Genomic DNA, 26,624 nt, shown 5'->3' with positions numbered 1-26,624 from the left:
GATCATTTTTCATTTACTTATTTGCTTATGTTTATAGTCATTAGATTCTTTATTCGTTTGCATTTGTTCATGACTGCCTGATAAAAGGGGAAAGAAATGGGCATGCAGTATTATCTGATGCTTCTTATGTACAATGGCAGCCTGGTGAATGAATGAATAAATGAATGAATGAATGAATGAATATCTAGGATTCATCCTGCCCCATGCCACTTCTGTACTTGGTGAATTTATCTAACAAACTCTAATGATCTGTGCATCTGACTCCCCCATTAAGCTGCTGGTTCTTTGATAACTGAGTTTTATTCATTTCTGTTCATTCATCTTCAAAGACAAGATCTTGGTAAGATGAGGTGTTCAGGAAATGTGTCTTTACTTGACTGTGGAGTCACACACAGACACAGACACGCACTCGCATACACACTGCTACACACAGAAGAACAACACTAAGAGGAAATGTTCAAGAGTCACGTCTCTGTGACAGAGAATGTCCTACGCAGGAATGGCAGGGCTGGCTGGCAACAGAGCCGGGAATTCCAAATTCAACACTAGCATCCAGTTCCTAGAAATTCTTAGAAAACATCACTCAAGCAAGGGACTCATTAACACACTCGGACTCTCACTTGAGCAAGAAGTGAGGTAGCAGCTGCGCTTCAACACCACCCGAAGGTTGTTGCTACTAATGTGAGAAAAAAAGAAGACTTCTTTAGTCTCAGTGTTTGAAAGAGACTTCATGGGGCAATTACTCCACTTCTGTACAGAGGGGGGCTGTCAGGAATTATGGGCGATTATCTCTTCCTAACAAAAATCCAATTAAAAAAATCATTATAAATACTACAAAGAGGAGACGAGGAAACAAAATCATCCTATTGAATTATTCATTGTAACCAATTTTATTTTAATGAAATCGAGTAGGTTCCATTACTCTGGGCTTGGACATAATCTTTGTTACAAGGAGACTTCAGCTGTAACTAAATTTGCCGTAATGAGATCAACACACTGGAGAATTCAGGGTCGGGGAGGGGACGTGTGTGCAGGCTGGGTGAGGGCCAGGCAGGGTGGCCAGGAGGGCTGCCGAACAGTCTCCCCAGGCCCCTCTCTGAAACCAGGTGCCTAGAAACCATCCATGAACATGCCCCATCGTGCATACACACACGTACACATGCGTGCACACACACACAGCCTGTGTAATTCTGAGCAAGGCTCTTCGTGGAGTGGAAACAAGCTCCCTTCTGACAGCAGAGCAGAGTGGACAGTTATACTGTGGCCCTCGTCACCCTCTGCAGTGGTCAGAGGAGGCTGGTCATTCATTTTCACCCTGTCAGGGACTCCGGTGAAGAGGTCGATGGCTTGAGAGGGGTTGGGAGGTACTGACATGAGCCTTCCCCTACACAGTTAAACTCTCCTCCTCCTCCTCTGTCTCACTCCCTTTCCGGCTCTGTCTCTTTTACACACACACACTCTCTCTCTCTCTCTCTCTCTCTCTCTCTCTCACAGGAATGGGTCATGTAAGAGCATGGTCCCAGAGACTGGGAACCAAAGCAGATACAGGAGAGTGGGGGAGGGGACCAGTGGTTTTGCAGGTCCGCCAGCCACCATCCTGGGCTCTCATAGACAGCTCCTAGCCAATCCCCTTGCCGTTCCTCAAGCTAAGCATGATCAGCTCCCTTGCAGAAACTGAGATATGGAGCGGCTTCTGCAAGGTCACATTGCCCATCAGCAGAGAGCATAGGCTTGGAAAGATCTCATGGAAGGTAACAGAGGACTCTATGATCGTATTATATTCCGTATAACATGAAATAACTAGATTCCCGGAAAATATCACTGGGAAACCTGCAGAAAGAATTGTAGATGGACAGATCTCAGCGTTGGGGCCACTAGACCCCAGGAGGTGCTTGAATTCTCCTCTACCCGACTCACGGTCACTGCCTACAACTTTACGTCCAAGCTGACTCCGTTGCCTGCCTAGGCGGGCCTCTTCCCTGGTTCCCTGGTGCTCACTAGGACGCCCGGTAACCTGGGCAGTGATGAATGACCACGCTCGTTCCCATTTTCTCTTTCCAAACCACTTTTGTCCCACTCTGTCTTTCCCTGGTGCTGTAAAGATGATAAACGCCGGTGTCTGTTGGACTTTTGTGCCTAGTTCTGTGCTGGAGTCTATGGAAGAGACCAAAAGAAGTGAAAAACTCAGCCTCTGACCTGGTCAGTGGGCAAGACTTGGTCACGAGGACCCTACGGAGCAGAGTAGCGCTCTCAGAATCAGGTGGCGTTCTCCCGTGTGGTCCTGTGGGGGTCTAGAACACTCAATACACTTCAGTTTGGGTTTTGGATAAGCCCTCCACTTCTGACAGTTCCTGATCTCTCTCGTCCATTCTTCTCCAGCAAGATTCTCAAGTTTGCTGAGGCCTCCGTTCCTCCTCCCTGAACAGTAAGTCTTATGTCCAGATGATAGCGGCAGTATCAGAACTTCCTGGCTGTGCAGATGGGGCTGAACACCCCATAATAAGAGACATTCTTTGGATATTTTGGCCACACACCTTCTTGGCTCAGCTGGAATTCAAGAAGGCCCTGAGACAAAAACAAAAACGGAAGTGAACCCAGAGAACCACATGCTCTCTCTTCTGGGCACCTCAGAAACGAGCTGGTTTAAAAGTGCTTTTGCAAAGATCCCGTCTTGTTCTAATTTATGTCTCCATTTTGTGCCTTTTCTCTAGTGCTTTCCCCGAGAGGCTGCCCGAATGAGATGCAGGGGTTCCTTCCTCCTACCCCGCTCCCAGCATTTCTGAGGAACCCCACTCCCTCTCCTCCAGGCAGGCACCTCCCTCCTTCTGCATGGCCTCAGGAGGAAACGGAAATGCTAGAGCCGTCAGGAATGGGCAGTGCTCTCCCAGGAACTATGGACCTTCAGTCAATCACCCGATTGATTTGGTTAAATCTTTTATGGGTAAAACTTAGATGAAGGATTTCCAGGGCAGTAGTTCCAGGGCCAAACCAAAGAACCCCTTTCTCAGAATGAGAACTAGCCGCAGTAGGATGGGATGCCCTGTCCCTTGGAAAGCTCCCCAATCATAAGGTGTTCCAGCCAAGCTGAGCTGGGTGGGGGTAGGACAAGGTGGTTCTGCACTAGAGACGTAGGCAACTCTGCTTCCTTTGTAACCGAGTCTCTGACTTGTTACATCAGCCCGTTCGTGGGTGCATCCCTCCTTCGACTCCTCACTTGGAGCCGCCTTCCCCGTCTCGTGGCATGTCTATAGTACGCTGCGCCGCCGTCAGAATGCAAGTCCTGACTTGTATCGTGTGGTAGCAATTTTGTGTTCGTTCATTACTCATTGGATCGAGCAGAAATAGGTCTGCGTCCTCCGCTGAGACACGTGAGGAGGGGGAGAGCGCAGCACCGATGGGGTGACGTGCACACGGTGCAGATACGGCTCCACTCTCCTAGCGGCCCTTCTTACTTGGGGACCTCGGTTTCCTCCTCTGGAAAGAGGGAATGATGGCATCTACCTGGTGGAGATTAAGGATGTAAATCAGAAAAAGAAAAAAAAAAAAAAGAAGCCAGCACTGGGCGTCTCTTCTCCCCCCACTTCCTGGGGAGACCAAGGTTAATGCCCTCTTTCATCCACGTCAGGCTCCCCTCCGCACCCTCTCCCCAGAGCCGGCAGGTGACCCGCCCAGCAGGCAGCACAGTCCGCATTTGGTTGAGTTAAGTACATTGTGGTAGCAGGTGTTCCTCGCATACTCAGGATTGTGCCAGGCGTTTTGAGCAGCTGCAGAGAAGTCCTGGCTTTTTTGCTGCCCTCATAGAGCTCACCGTTTCATCCGAGAGGTCGGTCCACCCAGAACCCCAGCCAAGACCCGAGAGTGTGAGCTTCAGAGGGACTTACCCAGAGGAGGAAACCACGCTACTATCAAGTGACCCCTCCAGCAGGGGTGAGCGCCACCCTGTAAGGATGGAAAAGTCCTTCACCCACTTTCAAAAGGTCCCGGACAAATTATAAAAATAACATTCACCACGTTCCTCCAGGCTCCGCATCTGTTTTTTAGTTTTTTTTTTTAATCCCCCCAAAACGGCTACAAAAATAGGAATCGCAGCTCTCATTTTACGGATGAGAACAGTGAGGTTCTGATGGCTGCGTGACCGGCAGTGGGGCGGCCCTCCCCGGGGCGGGACCAGGAGGTGGCCACGTGCTCTGACCGGTGTTGCGCAGGAAGAGGCAGCCACGCCGGCTTCGGTGACGGGCATGGGAGAGTAAGCCAGGAAGGAGAGCTGGAGTCTTTTGCTTCTTATCATATGTAGAGTGTGTTCAAGGATCACCAAGATGGCTGGAGGCCCCCTTCTTCATCCCCCCCAATATTTATCTCCCCACTGTCTCGGCCATGTTGCCCGGATCTCCACCTATAGGCACTCTTCAGAACGCCATTGAAGATGGGTGCATGAAAATACGGGAGAGGCATAGGAAACATTTGACGTTGTCAACCCCTTGAGTGTCCAAAGAGACTTCTTAGATCTCGGAGGTACGCCTGACTATTGCTGGGTTATAGGAGAGGAAGAGAGAGGCGGAAACTTGGCTCCGTTTAGTCTGTCACAAGCCATGGGCTATCCACAGGAGCCTGGAAACCTCAGGGAGTGGGGATATGTGTGTGTACTCCTTGATGGCCCCAACTCTGAGCCAGGAGGGCAGGACAGCTTGTCCAGGTGTTCTTCATCCTGTGTCCACACCCACAGGCTTCTCTGGACACAGAGGTAAAGCTCTCCAGAGGCACTTACCATGCTGTCAGTGTAAGGATTGTGGGAACATGGGGGGCCTAGGGGAGACGTTTCCTGTGGGAGTGGTCGCTGAGCTGGAATGAGCTGGGGATAGGAGAGGAGTGTGGAGGGAAGAGCAAAGTCAGAGGAGAGAGAGAGACAGAGAGAAAAGCAGAAAGACAGAAAAACAGACAGAGAAAGAGAGATAAAGGGTAGCGAGAATGAGAGGGGGGTAGAGGAGAAGAGACAGAGAAACAGTGGAGAGAGAGGGGGGAGAGACAGAAAGAGACAAAAAGACACACAGAGGGGAAAAATAAGAAACATAAAGACAGAGAAAGAGATGGGGGAGAGTGAGAGAGATGGAGGGAAACACACACACACACACACAAACACACACATACACACACAGATAGACATTCAAAAAAAGGCCAGTACAAAATAAGGGGAAAGTCAAGAGACACGAGCTAGGAAGGTATATGGGGACATCCTTCGGCTGCTTGAAATGTAGGCTTTCTCCTGAAAGTGCCAAGGATCTCTGCAGAGCTTTTAAGCAGAGGGCTAACAGGATCTGGTATTCATTTGAGGATGGCGCGTGATGTCCGTGGGGTACCTCCTGTATGCCAGGCCTTGTACTAGGAAGCAGGAAACCCCTTATAAAGCTGAGAGGCTTCACTCCCTCTCTCTCTCATAATGAAGAAACGGAGTCTCAGGGCCATGGACGGCCTCACCGGTGGAGCGCTCTCTTGTACTTAACTCTTCTCACACCATGCTGCTGGTAGGACATGGGGAAAACCTCCCTCAGAAATCTCGCATCCAGAAGCAGCTCTCTGAGGCTCTTTAGATGATGTTATTTGCGAAGGGCAGAGAGGAATCTTGGACTCAGTGCCCAGGGCTGAGATCACTTCCCAGGGTTGTCCTTCCCCACGCGGCTCTTCTGCAGAGCGTTCAGCTCTTCTCGCTGGTGAGACGGGACAGCATCTGCCCGTGGCGGAGGAAGGAGGAGAGGCGAAGGGAACGCGCTGAAATGTCCGAGAAGATTCCAAACAGTTTTCTCAAATACCCATGGGATCCGCTTTCTCCTGGTGGTTTCTGAAAAATTTTTCAAAAGCACATGTGCGAGTCATCTAAGGAGACAAGAACAGAGAGTCCCGTGGCCTATTACAGCCTGTCCTGCTGGTGTGGGGCACCCAAAAATCCCTCTAGGAGAGTAAAAAAAAAAAAAAAAAAAGTCATGCCTGTGTCAGAAAGGAGCCCCCTGGGCTGGTCACTATAACTGCCTTGAACTTGTCAGGAAGCGTTGGGCTGGGAGAGACTTTAAACCTATCAGATCTTCAGGATCCCAGCAAAGAGCTGTCCTGCCAGACCTCTCTTGTTCCCTCCCTCCTTCATTCCTTCCCTCTTTCAATACCTACGAAATGCCAGGCACCCTGATTGGCCTTAAAAACTTTGACAAAGGTTTTAAAGAAGGAAAAACGAGACTTAGGATCAGCTCAACCTCGTTCTCAGTTCTAGGGTCCACCACTACTAGCTCTCCACTTTGGGAAAGCCACCTGTTTCTGTCGCTCTCCGATCCTTATCTATAAAGTAGGAGGAATGGTATCTATCGGGCAGCAGGTGGTCGGCAAGGATGAGGCAGCTGAGCCAGAAACGCCATTCTCCTTCTGACAGCAACTGAGTTGTTTTTTGTTTTTTTTTAAATGCTTCTTTCAGCCTGTGAAGTTTTAGCAACTGAGAGATCCAATTAGGAATGATTATCTTTGTTTTTTTTGTTGTTGTTTGTTTTGTTTTTCCTAATTTGTATTATATTTAAAAGGAATACTCTTTTGGTCACGGGCCTCTAAGCAGAGAGAGATTTTGAGAGTCTCTTGGTCTAACTTAATTAAGATTTGGCTTTGATTAAACAACATCCCTAAACCTCTTCACCTCCTATCTGTTATGTAATAATGGTCCTGCTATTTGGATTCAAAAATCAATCAAATCTGACTGCGGACTCCCTCTGTCCGAAGCAGCCCTTTCGGCAGCGGGTTGAGTTTGAGACAATGACCCAGCCCCTCCAGCCGCCCGTCCGCCATGTCCGTGTAGAAGAAGGGGACACTGAAACCCATCCTTCTAGTGAGAACAGACGGACGTCGGCCGCCTGCTGCCCTGTGTGGACAGAGTTAATCAGAGGGAGCCCCAGGGAAGGGGAAGGGGGCGCCCCCGGACGGAAGGCGGGACCTCGCACGTCTCGTCACGCAGCAGGAATGCACGGATGGAGCAGGGACGGTGCCGCGTGGCGCAGGGAAGGCCCGGTTCGGAGAGCACGCCATCGTCGCTCGCCTGCCAGGAGACTCCTGACTCGAAGCCCAAGAACGAGCCAGGCTCTGCGGTTTGGGGCTGCTTCCTCCGGCTCCCAGCCGGGAGCGGACCCGGCCTTGCCAGCTCCCTCCGCGGCCTCTCCGGGAAGATTCCCTGGCCTCTGTCTCCCCTCTCCTTCCTGCCTGACCCGCTGCCATCGCCCTGTCTCTGCTCTCCGGGTCTCCTGTCCCTGCTCTCAGCCCGCGGGCCGGACCCCTTCCTCCCCTCCCTGCCACTCACCCCGTCTCCCTTCAAGCCCCTCCCTTCTCCAGGCTTGCCTTTCATTTGCTTGTCTTTTTTAAATTATTGTTGTTGTAAGTGGGGGCACTGGTGTTTAGCCAGCGTGGCCTCCGCTGTATAATTTGGTTTCATGTTCTGTACCCAAGAAACACGTAAAAAATGTAAACAGGGTTCTCTCTCTGAGGCCGGGATGCACTTGGGAGCGAGAGCCGCTCCAGCTCGCTGAGCCGGCTGCTCCTGCTGGCGGGCGGGCGGAATTCTGCCCAGAACTGGCGCTCCTTTCTCTGAGCCTGAAAGTAAACTTTCTTAAGCCAGGCCCCAAGGATGGGGCTCTGGGGGAGTTGGGGTTTCGCTGCATGCACGATTTTGTTTTTTGGTGTGTGTGTGTGTGTGTGTGTGTGTGTGTGTGTGTGAATGTGTTTGTGTTTATTTTCCAAGCCCCCCTCCTCTCATTTCTACTGCCCTCCCCATCTTTACTTTCTAATTCAACCTGGATGTGTCATGTATCGAGTCATAACAAAAGGGGCCTTCTGTCCCCTCCTCCACCCCAGCCATGGATTCTTCAGACTCCCCCCTAATTCTTCAGCCAGATTCAAGTGCCAGGAGGCCCTGGGTACTGGGTGCACGTTCCCTTTGCAGAGAGACGGACTCGGGCACGTGAGAGAGAGGTCCAACAGGGACCTCCCTGGGGCTCCTGCCTGCCCGGGGACCTTTTCCCAATCTGGACCCATCTGGGCCGCTGTTGGGCCGGGACTCGTGGCTGATGTCTGCATTCTCGCTGTCCCGGGACAGGGGCAGAGGGCAGAGAGAGCTGGTGTGCTGGCAGGATACTGGATGTGATTGAGTGACGGCCAGAGCAGGACACTGGATCTGATTGAGTGACGGCCAGAGCAGGATACTGGATGTGATTGAGTGACAGCCAGAGCAGGACACTGGATGTGATTGAGTGACGGCCAGAGCAGGACACTGGATGTGATTGAGTGACGGCCAGAGCAGGACACTGGATGTGATTGAGTGACGGCCAGAGCAGGACACTGGATGTGATTGAGTGACGGCCAGAGCAGGACACTGGATGTGATTGAGTGACGGCCAGAGCAGGACACTGGATGTGATTGAGTGACGGCCAGAGCAGGACACTGGATGTGATTGAGTGACGGCCAGAGCAGGACACTGGATCTGATTGAGTGACAGCCAGATCTGCAACGCAAGGGCTCCAGGGACCGAATCTCAATTCACTGCAGTGTGAGGACGGAGGTGAACCATGGGCGGGGAGCCCTGGGCGAGCGTCTCCTTCTCCAGAGAGGACAGGATTGTATCAGGGAGAGCCCAGGCTCCCCATCGCTGTCCACCAGAACTTCCGGTGACGAGGGAAGTGTTCTGTACCTGTGCAGTCCCGCAGAGTAGCCTCAAGCCACCTATTATGTTGAGCCCAGGAAATGCGGCTCATGAAACTGAGCACTGACTTTTACTTAACTTAGGTTTAAATAACTATTAATACATGGGGTTGTGGACTTGCCGTTGGACAGGAAGAGTACCTCACATCCTCTGGTGTATCACACCCCAGGGCTGCCACTCAGGGTGCGATCCAGGGCGAGTTATCTAGCCTCTCTGGGCCTCCATCTCCTCCTCTGTAAAATAGGAAAGTTAAGTGATGATTGTGGGGATTCCAGCAAAGAAAACATATAAAGCACTTGGAACAGTGCTTGGTATAAAGCACCCGGTGTCTAAATCCATTCAGTTCAGTTGTTTCATTCAGTCCTTCTAACCAACCTATGCAGTAGAAATAAATTGTGTTCCCATTTCACAGATGGGGAAGCATCCCTATGCCAAGTGGTGGAACAAGAGTAAACCCAGTTATTTCACCGCACTTTCCCATACCCCATGCACTTTCTTTTCTTATTGTATTTTTCCTAAGTGAGAAGTGGGGGGGGGGGGGGAGGCAGGCAGACAGACAGACCCTCACATGTGCCCGACCAGGATCCACCCAACATATCCACCAGGGAGCAATGCTCTGCCCATCTGGGGCATTGCTCTGCTGCAACCAGAGCCATTCTAGCACCTGAGGTGGAGGCCATGGAGCCATCCTCAGCACCCAGGCCAACTTTGCTCTGATGGAGCCTTGACTGTGGGTGGAGAAGAGAGAGACAGAAAGGAAGGAGAGGGGGAGGGGTGGAGAAGCAGATGGGCACTTCTCCTGTGTGCCCTGGCCGGGAATCAAACCTTCCACATGCTGGGCCAACACTCTACCACTGAGCAAACCGGCCAGGGCCGCCCATGCACTTTCAAGTACACCACACCACCTCTCTCAACATTTTTTTTAAAAATTATTCCTCTTTTTTCCAGATTAAGATAGGGCACACTAATCTTTTGAATAACATGATGTCTGAGTTGTTTAAGTGTACATATATGCTCCCTGGATGATTTTTTGCCTTTGGAGTACATTTTCCATAATTCCCAATAAATGTTGGTCTCGGTGACCTCTCACCCGTGAAGCTCCATGGCCTATGAAACCCAATAGCCATCGCAGGCAGGGCCTTGCATGATCTGTACCTGCTTTTGTCCACAGCCCGTGGCCGTATGGTGCATTCCAGGCAGAACGGGCTGACTAGCAATCTCCGGACGTGCCTTGGGGTTTCCACTTCTCCTGCCCGGAACATCCATCCTTCACTTCTCATTCGCTTTCTTAATTTTTTTCATGTTTTTTTATTGATGAAGAGAAAGAAAAAATTACTTGTTCCACTTACTATGCATTCATTGGTTGATTCTTACATGTGCCCTGCTCAGGGATCGAATCTGCAACCGTGACATATCAGGACAATGCTCAGTTTGTCAATCAGAATGATGTTCTAACCAACTGAGCTACACCACCACAGCCTTTTTTTTTTTACTTTACTCAATGGTACATATCTCTTTTACATTCAATATTGTTTTGTGTTAGTTTCAGGTGTACTGCAGAGTGGTTAGACTATCATATCCTTTACCTAGTGTTCCCCTGATATTCCCAGTGCCCACCTGGCACCATGCATATTTATTACAGCTTCTCCACCTCTTTTAACTATCCTTCAAGGTCCAGCTCAAATGGCACCTCTTCCCTGTGGTCTCCTCTGACCACTTCCGCCCATGTGCTGCCCTCACTCTTGATAGCACGCATCCCTTCTGAAATCACGTGGTGGCCCAGAGCACAAACTGCCTTTTGGTTTGCATGTGTCTGTGTCCATGGCTTTTTATACCAAATGGCCTGTGCTGGCTAAGGATTTGGGCTCGGTCTTATGCCGTTAGGTAGCACCAGTGCCTTGCACCAGGTTGGCTCCTGGCAGAAGACTCTGAGGATGTTTATGGATTCACTGAATGATGCCTTTGAAAACAGTCTCTGCTGGGTGACGCCTCCTGGATGATCAGCTTCAATGTACAAATCAGTGCCTGAGATTGATTCCCTTGTGTGCTGGGTTGCATTTCCTCGTTATTACAGCAGGTGACCAGAGGAGCAGGGCCTTCCCGAGTCCCCTGCTTTCTCCCTACGTTACAGACGAGGTAAATGCTGCGTGAGTCGGGGGAAGAAGATGTCTTGAATCCAAGCCTCAAATTCTTTCTGCTGCTGGGTGCCTCCGCGATCATCCACCCCACCGGATTGTTAGCTGTCCAGAGTGAGGACTTTGTTGTTCCAGGGTCAAGAACAGGGTCCGGCAGAGAGTAGGCACGTGATAAGTACTTATGACTAAGCCTGCACTTCGCTCTGTTAGCAGTTTTGCACAGGTTGAAGGTTCTACCCCTTTGCCTCTTATTATTCTGGTCATGATTAGGGTCTTGGTGATGTCCCTGTGACTAGAGGGACAGAGATTGATGGAAACACAATGGGCTGTCTTTCTGGCTGAGAACATGGTTCACCCTCAAAGAGGTCTCCCCATGGGAGGCCCAGCCAAGGAGGGTGTGAAAGCACAAAAAAAGGAAAGAAGGGAGGAAGGAGAAAAGGGGAGGAATATAGACATTCAGGAGAGAGGAGAGGGAAGGACTAACAGTAATACATGACAGTGATAACAATACCCTAATTATAATAACAAGAGCAGATACTAGTGGCAGAGGCAATGTGAATGGCCTATCTGAGTAATTACTTCACACTGTGTTAGCACATCTACACCTGCTAACTACTCTGTAAGGAAGCCACTAACTTTCACTGGTTTGCAGAGGAGTAAATTGAGACTCACAAAGGTTAAGTAACTTATCCAAGTTTCTGCAGCTGGCCCAGGGGTGGGGCGGGGAAATCTAGAATTTGACCCCACAACTGTCTTCTGCTAGAGCCAGGAAGAAAGAAGTAGGGAGCGATGAAGGAGGGTCAGTGTTCACTGTGTGTATCTAGTGCGTGGGGCTGCGTCCGAGCACCTGTGTGTGCACGGGCAGTTCTGATCCCATACTGACCTCCAACGTAGGCACGGTCGTTCTGATTTCAGTGGAGGAATCCGTGTTTCATGAAGGGATCAAGGTCATGCTGATAGAACGTGGCAGAAGCTTGGATTCCAGCCCACATCCCTGGGACTGTAGAGTGTGTGTGACTTCCACTGCTCAAAGGAAGGTTCAGGCACGTGGCAGGTGGAGGGACTGTGGAAGAGTTCACACTGCGGATCCCAGATCATGCGGCGATTGTTCCCAGGGCCCTCATCTCGGAACAGCTGCTTCAACAGCCCGCTGGAGTGCAGATGTGGGCTGCCCAGGCCAAGGGCGCCGCCGGGGGGAAGCCTCCCTCTGGAAGGTCTCTCTGTCCCTCACAGGAATCTGCTGATGAGGTGGTGGACACACAAGTCAGCCGTGTCCGCTGGACATGTGGTGGACACACAAGTCAGCCGTGTCCGCTGGCCATGTGGTGGACACACAAGTCAGCCGTGTCCGCTGGACATGTGGTGGACACACAAGTCAGCCGTGTCCGCTGGCCATGTGGTGGACACACAAGTCAGCCGTGTCCAGTAGACATGTGGTGGACACACAAGTCAGCCGTGTCCACTGGCCATGTGGTGGACACACAAGTCAGCCGTGTCCAGTAGACATGTGGTGGACACACAAGTCAGCCGTGTCCACTGGCCATGTGGTGGACACACAAGTCAGCCGTGTCCAGTAGACATGTGGTGGACACACAAGTCAGCCGTGTCCGCTGGCCATGTGGTGGACACACAAGTCAGCCGTGTCCGCTGGACATGTGGTGGACACACAAGTCAGCCGTGTCCACTGGCCATGTGGTGGACACACAAGTCAGCCGTGTCCACTGGACATGTGGTGGACACACAAGTCAGCCGTGTCCGCTGGACATGTGGTGGACACACAAGTCAGCCGTGTCCGCTGGCCATGTGGTGGACACACAAGTCAGCCGTGTCCGCTGGACATGTGGTGGACACACAAGTCAGCCGTGTCCAGTAGACATGTGGTGGACACACAAGTCAGCCGTGTCCGCTGGCCATGTGGTGGACACACAAGTCAGCCGTGTCCGCTGGCCATGTGGTGGACACACAAGTCAGCCGTGTCCAGTAGACATGTGGTGGACACACAAGTCAGCCGTGTCCACTGGCCATGTGGTGGACACACAAGTCAGCCGTGTCCGCTGGCCATGTGGTGGACACACAAGTCAGCCGTGTCCGCTGGCCATGTGGTGGACACACAAGTCAGCCGTGTCCGCTGGCCATGTGGTGGACACACAAGTCAGCCGTGTCCGCTGGCCATGTGGTGGACACACAAGTCAGCCGTGTCCAGTAGACATGTGGTGGACACACAAGTCAGCCGTGTCCGCTGGACATGTGGTGGACAAAGCCCGCGGTTTGCCTCTCGTGACCATTACCCCTGCTCCTGAATGCTAGAGGGGCAGGCCAGAGAGAAACGTCACTCTTATTCTTAAGAATGAGAGCCGGCGTTTGAGCGGGAAGGCCAGCAGGCATGCAAAGCATCAGCAGTCCCTGTCCTTTTGTTCTGGTGTACGTCTGTACCTCGCATCCTCTGGAGCCTCTTCCTGGGAGCAGGGGAGCTGGCAGCGGCTCCGGCAGGGGCACTGCCTGCTCTTCAGAAGCAAAGAGGAGCGAGCCGGTCCCCGGGCGGCTCTGCAGCCTGTGCTCGCAGAAGGTCTAGGTGGGGATCAGAGACCCCGAGACCCGCAGTGGGAACCCGGGACTGCAGGCTGCATGGCCATCCCGGCACGGAGTGGGGTTTTCTGCAGGTAAAGCGGCTCGTGCTTTGTCTCGGACACAACAACTTGGAACACAGAGGTCTTCATTAGGAAAGCTGGAGGCGACAAGGAAGGGGGAAGAGGGAAGAAAAACAAAATAGTAATTTACAAAAACCCTCATTTTATGAACTTGAGAAAGTCTTGTACTTTTAAGGCACAGCTGTTTTTAAGTGAAAAATCACTCCTCTGACCTTTCTTCAATAGGCCAGTGTGGTCAAGACCGTTCTTAACCGTTGCTCAGCTGTTTCTAAACCAGGGGTGGCCCGGCATAAAGCATGGATATGGTTGCCGCTTTCTTGATTAACCCATGAATATCTCAGGGCTCCCAGAGAAAGGCCAAGAAATAATATAGAGGCTCCCTAAGACATCCTGCTTCGACCTGAGTGCTTGTGAGCCAAGCGGAGATTTCCACGTTTCCGTGCTTTGCTCTGGAGTTGGCTGTGTTTCCCGGTTCTGCTCTAGAGCCTGTAGAGAGGGCATTTTGGAGGCAAACTAACTGGATTTATGTTCTTGGCTTTTGATAGCTGAGTCTCTACTCGGGTGGTTTTGCGGCAGTTGGATCTAGAGCAGACAGAACAGCCCGTTCCTGCTCTGGAATCACTGTATCTCGGCATTCTGGTCTAGAAATGGTTCAGGGCTCAGCAGGCTTCTCTCTAGAACTGGCAATGCCTCTGGGCTCTGAAGTAAAGCTCACGATGCTTGCCGCGGGCAGTGCCTCGGGAGTTTCATGCAGCCTGGCAGTGTCTCTGTTCCCATCTAGAGTAGAGTGAATATGCTGCTGGAAGCTCACAGCACCCCTTTGACCTGATCTACACAGCTTTTCTTTCCTGATCTAGAATTCATGAAATGTCATTAAATTGCTTTCAGTATCAATTTTTTTTAGAAGAGAAGTTTGGAAACACAGAAAGCGATGTGTTTAAAAAAAAAAACCCAAAACTTAAAACCAACGTGCTGAGAAATCTGTTTGCAGCAAGATTCCACACCTCCTCACGCTTTTTCCTTCGTGCCTCTGCTGGTGACATCATCTGGGAGACGGGGGTTGTCGTGGCTCTGCTGTGGCCCAGTTTCCCTCTTCTCTTCCCCTTTCTTTTTTCTCTACCCCCCTTGGCATGGTTCCTCCCGCCCTCTGCCCTTCACACCTGGCCCTCAGGCACCGACTGCTCAGGCGGCTTCTTCCCGGGTGCCACTCGAACCCAGAACCTTCCGTGCTGTTCTGTGAGGGTTTGCTTGCATCATTTCGGACACTCCAGCCAACCCCCTCTGTGTATTTGGGAGCTTTTCAGTAGAAAGGAATTTTATCTTTCTTGCTTTTATTTTTCCCCTCTAGGGTCCCTTTTCTCACATAGACCATGGGGAATAAAGAACCCAACACACAACAAGTGCTCCCTGAATGGATACTGAATGCGTGAATGCCTGACTTAATGAATGGATGTGAGAGACATAGACAACTTTCAGCTTTGCCTGAGAAAAATAATCTGAGTCTGCCTTCTAAAAAAAGAAGCAGAGATCTCTAGGAGCCCCCAAACCCCTGCCTCTCACCCCTTAAGAATTTCAAGAAGGTCCCACAACCCACTCTCCTCACCCCATCAGCATCTTACCGCTGGACAAGGCACGTCTGCCATGAAGTCACCCACGGACCATCTGGCCGGGGGTCCGGTGTTCCACTTCTGCTGCGGGAGATTACATAAACTGGACAGCAGCCTCCAGATGTTAGCAGTTTCTGCTCCTTTCCCCCTCCCTTTTCAACAACAATAATAATAATTAAAACAAACACAGGACTCATCCCCCACCCGCATCCCTGAAATTACAAACAGGTGGGCCCACATGCCCTCCCCTCTCCGAAGGCTTTCTAGTCTCTCAGCAGAGCAACCGACCTTCAGCGAGGCCTGCCTTCCACTGAGCCGAAAAGTCAGGCCAGCTGCCTTGTGACTTGGGCCGCAGGCCCCAGAGAGGGAACATGGCCGTGTCAGGAGAAGTCCCCGCGCTGGACTCTCTCTCTCTCTCTCTCTCTCTCTCTCTCCCTGGCTCCCTCCTCCCAAAGCCTTGGCCTCCACCATAAATGGATGTATTTTGGAGGACTAGGTGGCTTAAGAGATTAGTAATGAGATCCCGAGTCTTTCACAGCTGGGTCAGGAGTTCAGGGGCGGGCTGGGCGGCCAGTGAATGGCATCCTTACGGAGGCCGGCGCGGTCCTGCGGAGGGCCCATGTGAAGTGAGCCCTGCCGGGCCTTCAAAGGGAGGGGCTGTCAGCCGCACAAAGGCAGCCGCCACATCCGACACTAATCACTCTCCCTTGTCAGAGGATTTAGGAGCTGGGCCAGCCCAGCCCCGCCCGCCCGCCCAGCGCCTTCCCAAAACAGGCGTCTGGGTTTCAGCAATGGGCACAGCCAAAGGCCTGGGCCTTCCGTCTGTGGATGGGGGGTGATCGCTGACCCCGCGGGGGGTGGGAACTGCCATTTCCTACACTGGTGACGGTGTGAACGACAGCACAGAACACAGGTTGGGTTTGCCGCCGCCTATTGTGGAGGCTCTGCCGGCCTCTTGTACCCAACTTTTCCTTTTGAAGAAGGTTGGGGCATCTAATTTCTGTCCTCAAGAAATCCAGAGCCTCTGCCTGTGAAACGAAGCAATTGCATGAGCAGTCTCCAGGAATCGACTCCGCGATCCTGAACCCTCTGGCTTCTAAGCACTTGTTCCCTCCTGTATAGGAGCATGAGCGGGCTGCAGGTCTTCCACGACCTCTGCGCTCCGTTCTCTAGGAAAGTCCCGCGGGGTCACTCAGTCGGGACGGGAGTGTCCATCCCAGACCACAGGATTCCAGACACTGGGGGAAAGGGGCAGGCCTGGAGGATGTTAGACCCCCAAGGAGTATGAAATGCCTAATAAGCCAGGGACAGACCCCGGAGGGAAATGAGGTGCTAATCACCCCAGAGCCGAGCTCCCAGGCGGGAGGGCACCCATGCCAAGTTATCTTATCGGGAAGTGTCTCCTGGGTGGAAGCCCCGAGGTCTGCTGCTGCTTCCAGAGCTCTGGGCGGAGGACGGAGGCAGCGCTCTGCCCCGCACCCTGGCCCTGTGGGCAGGAAATGCTTCTTTGCTTGGCTGTCAGTGCATGCCAGAAAATAAATCCTGAAATTGAAAGAAAGGCAATCCTCCACCCCCGCCCCGCCCCCATCTCTTTAAGTCAGGCCTCACAGGGGAAGGCTGCTCTGGAGGCCTGGGGAAAGTGATAATTGTTCCTAATGGTCAGTTTAGAAAGCCTGTCCCCTCCCCCCCATCATTCTCTTCTCTCTTCCTTCTTATCAAGTGTGTAAAAGAGAGAGGTTGGAGAAGGGGATTGAAGGGGTGTGTGTGTGTGTGTGTGTGGTGTGTGTGTGTGTGTGTGGTGTGTGTGTGTGTTGTGTTCTCTTTTAACCCTCAGTTGCCCTTTAAATTTTCTATGTTCAGAGGTCGGTTTGGAAAAGGGGCACAGCCAGTAGGAAAGGCCCCGCAGCTGGAATCGGAGCGTTTGGGTTGCATGTGCTCATACGTGCATTATTGGAGATGAAGCATGTGAAGCACCTGTTAGAAAGCCTGATCTTTAGCAAAGGACCAATGGCATTATTGTTATAGTTGTGAGTTCATTTTTTTTTTATTCAACTAATATTTGCTTGGTGCCTATTTTAGGCCTTCCTGTGCTGTTAACACTGAAGATGTATCAAGTAAGACCCCATTCTTTTCCTCAGTGAGCTAACAGCCAAGTTCAAGGATTATGAATGGGTTATTTCCTGGACTAGTCCCGACCCATCCTGAGTGGCTCGCGGGAATGGTAGCCTTTTGTTAAGATGGATTCAGAGGTCTACACCCTGAGGAAGAGCATGCACTGTTTAATCACTGGCTTCAGTCCTGGCAAGAGATGGGGGAGTACTAGCACTGATGCCACATGCCAGCTTGACTGGTCCAGTGGGCTCACACCCTGTTCCACTTCCTGTTAGCCATCAGCCTCAGTTTCTCATCTGGGGAGTAGAGGTGACACTAATACCTTTCTCATAGGGTGGTTTTAAGGATTAAATGTGATAATGGTATCAAACAGGCTCTGGAGTACAGCATACTGAAGAGAGAAATCACTGTGACTACCAGTTATTATTGTCATCATCCTTCTTATTTCATGTCGACTCCGCCTGAGCGGGGGGTGGGGGGGGAGACAGGTCCGGCTGCAGTACCTGCTAGCACTCGTGCACGGACCCTGAGTCTCCTAGTGGCTTCCTTGCATCACATGGCTCTTATCATCTCTGCACATCTATGGAGACCTGGGCTTCTGGGTCGGCTCCATCACCCCTGGACCACGCGTATCACCTTGGCAAAGCACATCAGTTCCACAAAAAGCAACATTCAGTGCGCCCCACCCGCTGACACCGTAGAAAGGAGAGAGAACTCAGGGGCAGGCACTGTCCTTGAATCTCAGGCACAGAGACAGACAGATGAACATAGGACAAACCGCAGTGCAAGCGCCTTACACGAAGAGGATGGCCAAGAATTATTGGGAAGTCCAGCCACAGGGTGGGAAGACAGTGGACTTCGAGTCAGACCATTTGGCTTTGACTCCTAAGCCATGGGGGAGAGACCAGTGCCTTCCAAACGTCAGAGTCCTTATCTCTAACATGGGGACATGGGGACAAAAATGTTTACTCCTCAAGGTTGTTCTTAGGCCAGATGCGACCGTTCGCGGACTGCACCCTCACTGGTAGGCTTCAATAGAGCGGGTGCCCTTTCCCGCCCCCTGGGAAGCACCAGCACGTCTGTAAGGAGAGCCAGGCTGGCTGCACGGAGGTGGCTCCCTCACCTGGGCGCTCCGAGGCCCTCACAGCCAGGAGGTGGCTCCCCTCACCTGGGCGCTCCGAGGCCCCTCACAGCCAGGAGGTGGCTCCCCTCACCTGGGCGCTCCGAGGCCCTCACAGCCAGGAGGTGGCTGCCCTCACCTGGGCGCTCCGAGGCCCTCACAGCCAGGAGGTGGCTCCCCTCACCTGGGCGCTCCGAGGCCCCTCACCTGGGCGCTCCGAGGCCCTCACAGCCAGGAGGTGGCTCCCCTCACCTGGGCACTCCGAGCCCCTCACAGCCGGCGTCTGAGGGCAGCCTCCAGCAGACCCTCCCTCCTGCGGTCGTCATATCCGAGAATTCTGCCCCTCTTGCAACCTTGCAATTCTTGGGAAAATTGTGAAAATAATTTGGCATCGGACCTGCAAGCCTGAGGTTAAACATTGGGAAACAGGGAAACACGGCCCGGTGTACATGTGCGCATGCGTGTACATGTGCGTGTAGGGTGCGTTTAGGTGCATTGTTATTGTCAGCGTGACCCCCCCCCCCATTCACCCCTCCCTATTCCTCCTCCTCCTCCTTCTTCTTCTTCTTCTTCTTCTTCTTCTTCTTCTTCTTCTTCTTCTTCTTCTTCTTCTTCTTCTTCTTCTTCTTCTTCTCTCTCTCTCTCTCTCTCTCTCTCTCTCTCTCTCTCTCTCTCTCTCTGAGGCCCATTCCCAAGTCCCTTTGGGTTGAAAGAGGAAATTGGAGAGGATGGACTAGAGGTTTGACAAGCACTTCCTCCCTCCTGTGATTGACAAAAGGGCATGTAAATCTGTAAAAGCGAAATTCAATAGAAACCTCATGGCCTCTCCCCTGTGTGGGAAAATAGCAGCACTCCCCGCGCCCCCGTTCTCCCTCCGCTCTCCCCGCCTTTGTGTACATCGTGTGTGGGTGGAAGATAAACTGGATTTAAAAGGCCTTTGAAAGCAAGACATCGTTAACTCCTCTAATTGAAAGCAGTCTTCAGCAGAGGAGGGGGTCTGGAGGCGGGCACTGGGTGTTGTGGCTGTGGCAGTGCATGGCGCGGACGAGAGTCCCCAAGTCCTGGGGATGCAGGGGCTGCGGCTCCTGCCACCCCGGGCACCGGGCACCGCCAGCACCACCTGCCATGCTGGCCCAGGCCAGAGGAGCTCACGGCCCTGTGTCTTCAGGTTGTCTCTCCCCTCCCTGCTGGGCTCTCTTCCCATCTGTCTGTCTGTCGGCTGCCACGGCTGGAACCACCTCTGAGGACCATCCCTGCTCAAACAACCCGTGCTCTCAGCACTCTGGCGAGGGACTCGGCTCTTTTGCAGCACATGCAAGAAGAAGAAGAAAAGGAAATGAGACAGAACACGCACTGCTGGAACAGACCCGGTCGACTTTTACGTCGCTCCCCCCGCCCCCCCCTCGGTGTCTTAGACCAGCCAGGTGGCTATGAAATCAACCTTCCACCTCGGAATATCAGAGACCCGGGGTCTGTGAGGCAACACAGAGGCCAGCAGGATGACCACGCTCCATGGCGGAGCCTACCCTTTCATCAGCCGTCGTCGCCAAGAAGGGGCCGGAAACCCAAAGCTGGCAGGATGTCGGAACCGAAAAGCCCTTTGGGAGTTCGTGTCCCCCTGTCCGCGACAAGTGGGGACGATGGGTGTCTGAAGTAGGTGATTGAGGCAGTTCGAGGAGTCAGGTCCCTTGCTTGTCTATTCAGGGCTCTTGTGACCACATCGCCCTGCCCGGGGCAGACCTATAAGGGCCTGCTTTGGTCTGCCGAGGCAGCTTCTACTCAGGAGCCCAGGAGGAGGCAACAAGGAGAGGCCCCAAGCCCACCTTCCATCGCAGCCCTGAGAGAGGCGTAGGCAGGCCCTGTTCAAGACAGCATCCGTCTCCAGGTACCAGTGTGGGCTGAGTTTGTACCCGGATTTGAATCCTGGCTCTACTGATGAGCTGTGTGACCTTAAGCACATCACCAGGCCTCAGTGCCCTCATCTGTGAAATGGGTATTATCATATACCTACCTCAGAGAGTTGTTGTGAGAATTGCATGATCGATGGAATGCATTATAGGGTCCTCACAACAGCGGCCAGCACAGAACCAGCCCTCAGCATATGCTGTTGTTGCTATTGTTCACTGGGCAACTGTCGTGTCCTGTGTGCCGGGCCATCTGCTGAGATTGATCGGAAGATAAATAAAACATGGTTCTCACCTTGGAAGTCTCCAGAGTTTAAAGGGATACGATTGGGCTCTAAACAACCGTAATCCGACTTGACAAGTGCTGTAACTGCCGTATATATAAAGAACAATGTGGACACAGAAGAAAGAGCAATTAATTCTGCCTGGCGGTGAGCACAGGCTTTCAGAGGAGGGGTGATATTTGAGACCGGCTTTGAAGTGTGTGCCGTATTTCACAAAATGGTCATTCCGGCACAGTGGAGGGGCGCTGGGGGTCCGGGGAGAAGTCTAGGCACAGGCATCATGGCGGCAGAGTTCACGGCACACGGGAGAAGAGTCATCCAGTGAGAAGGGGGCACCACCGTGTGCATATGTGGACGCCCGCCTGCTGCTCACGGAGGGAAAGCAGCAGCAGTGAACGCAGGGACGTGCTGGAATGGCTGTGTCCAGGAGCAGCTGTGTCCAGGAGCGGCTGTGTCCAGGAGCGGCTGTGTCCAGGAACGGCTGTGTCCAGGAGCGGCTGTGTCCAGGAGTGGCTGTGTCCAGGAACACGGTGTCCAGGAACGGCTGTGTCCAGGAACTGCCCAGCCCGGGGTCCATGGGAAGCCCTGGAGGCAGTGGATATGTAGCAGGGTGATACCATTCATTTTTCACTTTGGAAAGTTGGTCATTACGAGTGGGACGACAGGCGGCCCACAGTGTCGTCATTGGTTCTCTCTTCTCCATCCGAGGAAGTGGAGGCTTTGACCAGGACAAGCAGCAGTCATGGTGCTTGGTGATTGAATACACAGAACTTGAAATCCCAGGGATCCAGGTTCATACACAACTGTATATACAACCTTGAAAGAGTTATTTAAAGCCTCCGGGCCTCATGTCCTCATCAGAAAAATGGGATGATGGTTGCAACTTCGCAGAGTGATTATGAGGGTTAAAATATATTGTTACCATGCGACCGTTGGTGGGTGTTAATTACTGTCTGGGTCCTTAAGTAGCTGGGGCACTTAGAGATTATTTCATACAAGTAGTACTTTTCACAGATGGGAAAACCGATGTCCAGCTAATAAAGTGACACAGTCACAAGTGACCACGTTTCCTATTTCCCATGGGTGGTAATTGAAATAAGCAGGCTTCTCTGAAGACGATGGAGTCTAAGGGATTCTGCTAAAGAGAAGAGGCCCCTCTGAAGGCCAACGCGGAAAGAGGAGATGCTTGCTCCTTGGTTCCTACAGGTGCTGAGATGGTGATAAGAGGCAACGAGCTGTTCAACCTCCACCGAAGACCTAGGCTTGGGTTTCTCGGAAAAGAGAGAGGCACGGGGCCAGAATTCTTGTCTGCTACTTGTGCCATGAATTCTTGGGGGAAGAGGGAGAATTCTCCCTGGAGATGGTTCTATCCTAGAAAGGTAGGATTGAGAGGATGCAGAACATAGACGCGGAAAGGGCATCAAAATGGTCCTTTGCATAACAATTTTGCCACTGACTTCCTGTGTTATATTGTGCAAAACCCCTGCCTTCCTTGGTCACGGGAAAAAGGAATCATCTCAGTAGACAACCTGTTTTCAAGTTCTCGAAAAGAGTAGGAGAAAGTGCAGCCAGGTGTCTCCCCCCTGGCTGTTGGGAAGAACTGTCCAAAGGTGAATTGGACATCCATAAGAGAGACTGAGTTCTCTGTCCATAAAGTAATGAAGGGGAGGCTGGAAAGTCCGTCTCCATCCCCGACAAGACCCAAGTGAGGGTGCTTGCCAGCCCAGCTACAGCTCTTCTTTATCTAGCAGCAGTACGGGAGTTTCCCTTCCCCTTCCACTAGCTTGTTTAAGTATTGATGTATTCATTCATTTCATGAACATCAGTATTTTAATCGTTCAAAATAATATTTGTTTTATTTCATTTTATTGTGATAAAATGCTTAGCAAGAGATTCACCGCCTTGTTATGTGTACAATGCAGTATTGATTGTAGGTACACGCAATGTTGTACATCAGATCTCTAGAACTTATTCAGCTTGCTTAACTGAGATTTTATGGCCATTGACTGGCAACTTCTTTTCCCCCCTCCTGCAGGCCCTGGCCACCACCATTCCCTTCTTTGATTCTATGAATTTGACTCTATATTTTAGATACCCAGTGTAAGGGAACTCACGTGGTCTTTGTCCTTTGTGACTGCCTTCTTTTACTGAGCACAATGTCCTCAAGGGTCATTCAGATTGGCTCACCAGACGGGATTTCCTTCTTTTTTACGGTTGAATAACATTCCATTGTATGTATGTTATACACCATTTTGTTTATCAATCTATCTGTCATGGGCAGTTAGGTTGTTTCCACATCTTGGCCATTGTACATGATACTACAGTGACCATGGAAGTGGGCAATGCAGAAAGATAGGTTTCAGCTGCAGGAAACCTCCTCTTTATCTCAAGCCTAGAGGCTGCAGATGTTTTTAGAGCCCCCTTGATGTGTGCCATAGGACAGTGAGTGACATGAAGGGAAGGGTCAGGTCCTGTTCACGCCAACATGACAAAGACAGTACAAAGTTTCTATGTTCAACCCCCTGGCGTCTGTGGGCCTTGGGGGCTGGGTAGAGCCCTTGGCATCATCATGAAGATTTGTGTGTATAAGAATCGAGACTAAGGGGATGCAGAGCGGTTCTGCATGAGTTTTCAGAGATGTACAGATACAGAAGGGGGTGAAGGTTGGAAGCGATTGGGAAGGTCACTGGAGCCAGTGACCTGTTGAGAAACTGGAGGAAGGGAGCTGATGAGCAAAAGGAGCTCAGGGTGTTGGTGGGAAAGCTCGAATCCTCACGGAGCGTGATGAGGCTATGCTGCCTCCAGCCCCACAGAGTATTCAGTAAAGTCTGCATTGCTCAGTGATACTTCATGGAGTTGGGTTTGCTTTTTTTTGGAAGGTACAAAAAAGGGGGGGGGGGGCAGATGAGAACAGAGCATCCCCATAGAATTAGTTACCTTGGGATCATACTGCATCCTTCAAGACCAGTCCTGTGGCCGTGAACTCTTGCTCCCAGGGCTTTGGAGCACCGTGTACCATGCACCCTCAGTCAACGGCTGCTGAATGAGTGATCCATGCAAGGTCTATGAAAGCAGGAGGCTGTGAGTGTTTGCTCCCCTGCAAGCTTCCACCCCCCCCCCCCCCACACACACACAACTCCCTAGGTACATAGATGGTTTTAAGTTCAACTGGGGCTTTGGGCTAAGGTTCAGCTGGATTTATTTGTTTCCTCTCTGATCTACTTTAACTGTCCCAGGATCCCAACCAGCCCGGGACAAGCACAAAACTAAATAGGAAAACAGGAGAATAAAATAACAGCAGCATGTTCTTCTAACGCCCCATTTAGTGCTGATAGGGTGGATGAGATAAGAGGAAATTGTATTTAAGCAGTAAGAGGGCTTGGTCGATTTCTCTGACCATGAATGCTTAAGATGCAGAGATAAGCACCCCCCACAAACACGCACACTCCAGCCCTCCAGAGATGTGCTCCAGCGTGCTTTGCTGGGGGACAGGCAGCTAAGAACACAGGGGAAAAGAATTTCAAAATGATACATGTCAAATTGCTGGCCTGGATTGCAAATGCCATAGCTAGTTTATGCAGAGTCTTGCACTGCTGTAAAATGTAACACAATCCCGGGGCAGATCTGCCTAGGCTTCTCTTCCCAGTCGTTTTTGAGAAAAGTAAATAAACTTGAAAACGTCTTCCAGCCCATTAATGGAACTGCGTTTTACCCTAGTCTCCTGGGTGTTAGGCTTGTGCAGATCCGAATAGCTGAAGCCATCACCTAATTCGTGGCACCTTCCCTCTCCCTAAGAAGTTACCTGTGGCATTCAGAAAACCAAGACGGTAGTTACAGGATCCGCTGGTGCCTTGGGGAGGGGGGAAGGAAAACTTCAGCGATGCACGTTTCAATTTCTTTCCAATGTTTTGAAAGCTCTTTTCATAAATGAAATTTACAAGGCAGCTGGATATCTGAAACAGATGATGCTCTGGTTGAAACTGTCGGAGCAGAAACTAAGCATATTTCTCCTCCCCTAATCCTGAGCCCACCCCCAGGCTGACACCTCCAAGGAACCCCAGGAATTCACAGGTGATACCTGGACAACCTATGACGTCATCCAACATTCAAATGTGAAAGATAAACCCGAAGTCCAAAGGGATGAGGTCACTAGTCCACAATCGCCCATTTTGAGGAAGCTCAGACCAGAACCAGGTCTCCTTAAATCCAAAGCCGACTCACCTTTGAAGAACTCTTGGGCGAATGTGGGATTCTCCAAAGTTGGTTACACAACCTTCTCCCTTTATTGGAGCTTTCAAGGATGAGTTGATGAACCTGTTCACATTAAGGGAAATTGCATGAAAGGTGTGGGGAACACCTGGTGTTAGATGCTTGCAGTTGTAGATTATAGTGCAGCCAAGGACTTTATATTGACTTTGATTAGTGAATTTGATGTCTAACTTTTCCACTCCATTTTTAGTCATTCTACTCTCATTTATATGAATCTGTGGGTATAATCTTGCTTTGTGTGATTTTTATAAATGACATCAAAATGTACTTACTCACTTAGGTCTTATTCTTCTTAATTTACTCAGTGTTATATTTTTGCAGTCTCTCTAAGTTGATGTCTATGAACTAATGAATAGGGCTCTGGTTTTGTTCGGCCAGGACCCATACTGAACAGGTATTAAATATTGTTACTATCCTCCCTGGATAGGAATCTCATTCAGTCCTCTTAGTATTCTTTTGTTTATAGAATCCCATTATGTGACTATGTTATATTTTTATGCATCGAGTCCCTAAAGGATGAACATATAAACCATTTCTGGTCTTTTGCTACTACAGATATTGATGGGATGGATATGCTTGATCTTTGAATGTCTTGATCCTCCCTAGGTCTGCCTCACGTAAAAAAGTCTGAGACCTGCAGATGTGGAATGACAGGCCCAAATTCACGGGGAGGTGTAGAGAGAGGAGCCATGTTCAAGCTCAGAGGAAAAGCACTCATTTGGGATGACCTCCTCTGAACATTCTGACCAATCACAGGAACAACTCAGCTCTTCCTATGCTTTTCCTCTGTAGCCCTTTTCTGTTCTACAGTTTACAGTTGTTCAGGCATGTGTGATCACTTGATGGAAATCTGCACATGCCATCTCTCTAAACTCCACGATCGGGCTTGTCCATCATCTTGTCTCACAGGACTGGGAAAATAGCAGTGACTCAGGGAGTATTATTTGAATGAATGAATGAATGAATGAATGAGCCAGTGAATGAAATGACATTTGGATACACACAAAACCGCTATTTCTTTTTGTTTGAATAATTCCACTTGACTGTACACACTTTGTGTTTCTTTTAACACTGTTCAGTGTATCTACCATTGAGAATGAATGTGTGTATATGGGTTTGTGTCTGTATATATGTGTTTACGTACATCTATATGAAGGGATGGAGCTGATTTTCTTCGGGGGAAGCAAGTGCTGATACTACATAGTCTTGCTCTGTTGTCAATATAGCCCTAAGCACAATTTACAGATTTATTCTAAAGGGCTCTGCTTGGTATTCAGCAGTCTATTTTCCTGCCACATTCTCCAGGCAGCTTATAACAACTTAACCTTTCTGAACTTCTGATTTCCTCTGAACTCCTGCTTCTGTTCCCTCTACCTGCAATGCCCTTCCCCTTATCTCTACCTTATTCTTCCAAACCCAGCTCAAACATCAACTCCTCTGGGGTGTGTTCCCATAAGAATTACTCTCTCAATTGACTCTACCACCGAAACATGTTGTCTGTTTTTTCCTTAATAGCACTGAGGATTTCCTCTTCCAGGTAGAATTTAGGCTTCCAGAATAGACTCTTGTCCTTTCATCCCTGTTTCTTCCTAGGGTGTCGCAGACAAAATATGTAGATAGCAGAAGTTTTATCAAACCGAATTGAGTTCGACCCCCGCGACCTTCCGCAATATTTGTTTCTCTTTCTCTTTTCTAGGTGTGTCGAACCAAGGTGATCGATCTCAGTGAGGGCATTTCCCAGCATGCCTGGTATCCTTGCACCATCAGCTACCCGTACTCCCAGGTGATTCAGACCACCTTCTGGCTCCAGGTAAGCCGATGCTTTGAGA

General features: G+C 50.9%; 1 protein-coding gene across 1 annotated transcript in view; it reads left to right on the top strand.

Moving 5' to 3' along the window:
• PAPPA (pappalysin 1) overlaps positions 1-26,624 on the top strand; it is a 239,630-nt gene that overhangs the window by 147,638 nt on the left and 65,368 nt on the right. Inside the window, exon 11 of the mRNA XM_066367327.1 lies at positions 26,492-26,605. Within this exon, the coding sequence (XP_066223424.1) occupies positions 26,492-26,605 (114 nt within the window). The remainder of the gene's footprint in view (positions 1-26,491; positions 26,606-26,624) is intronic.

The sequence above is a fragment of the Saccopteryx leptura genome, chromosome 2 (genome assembly GCF_036850995.1).
Source record: "Saccopteryx leptura isolate mSacLep1 chromosome 2, mSacLep1_pri_phased_curated, whole genome shotgun sequence".
In the NCBI taxonomy this organism is placed as follows: domain Eukaryota; kingdom Metazoa; phylum Chordata; class Mammalia; order Chiroptera; family Emballonuridae; genus Saccopteryx; species Saccopteryx leptura.
This window is presented reverse-complemented; position numbering and strand designations above follow the sequence as displayed.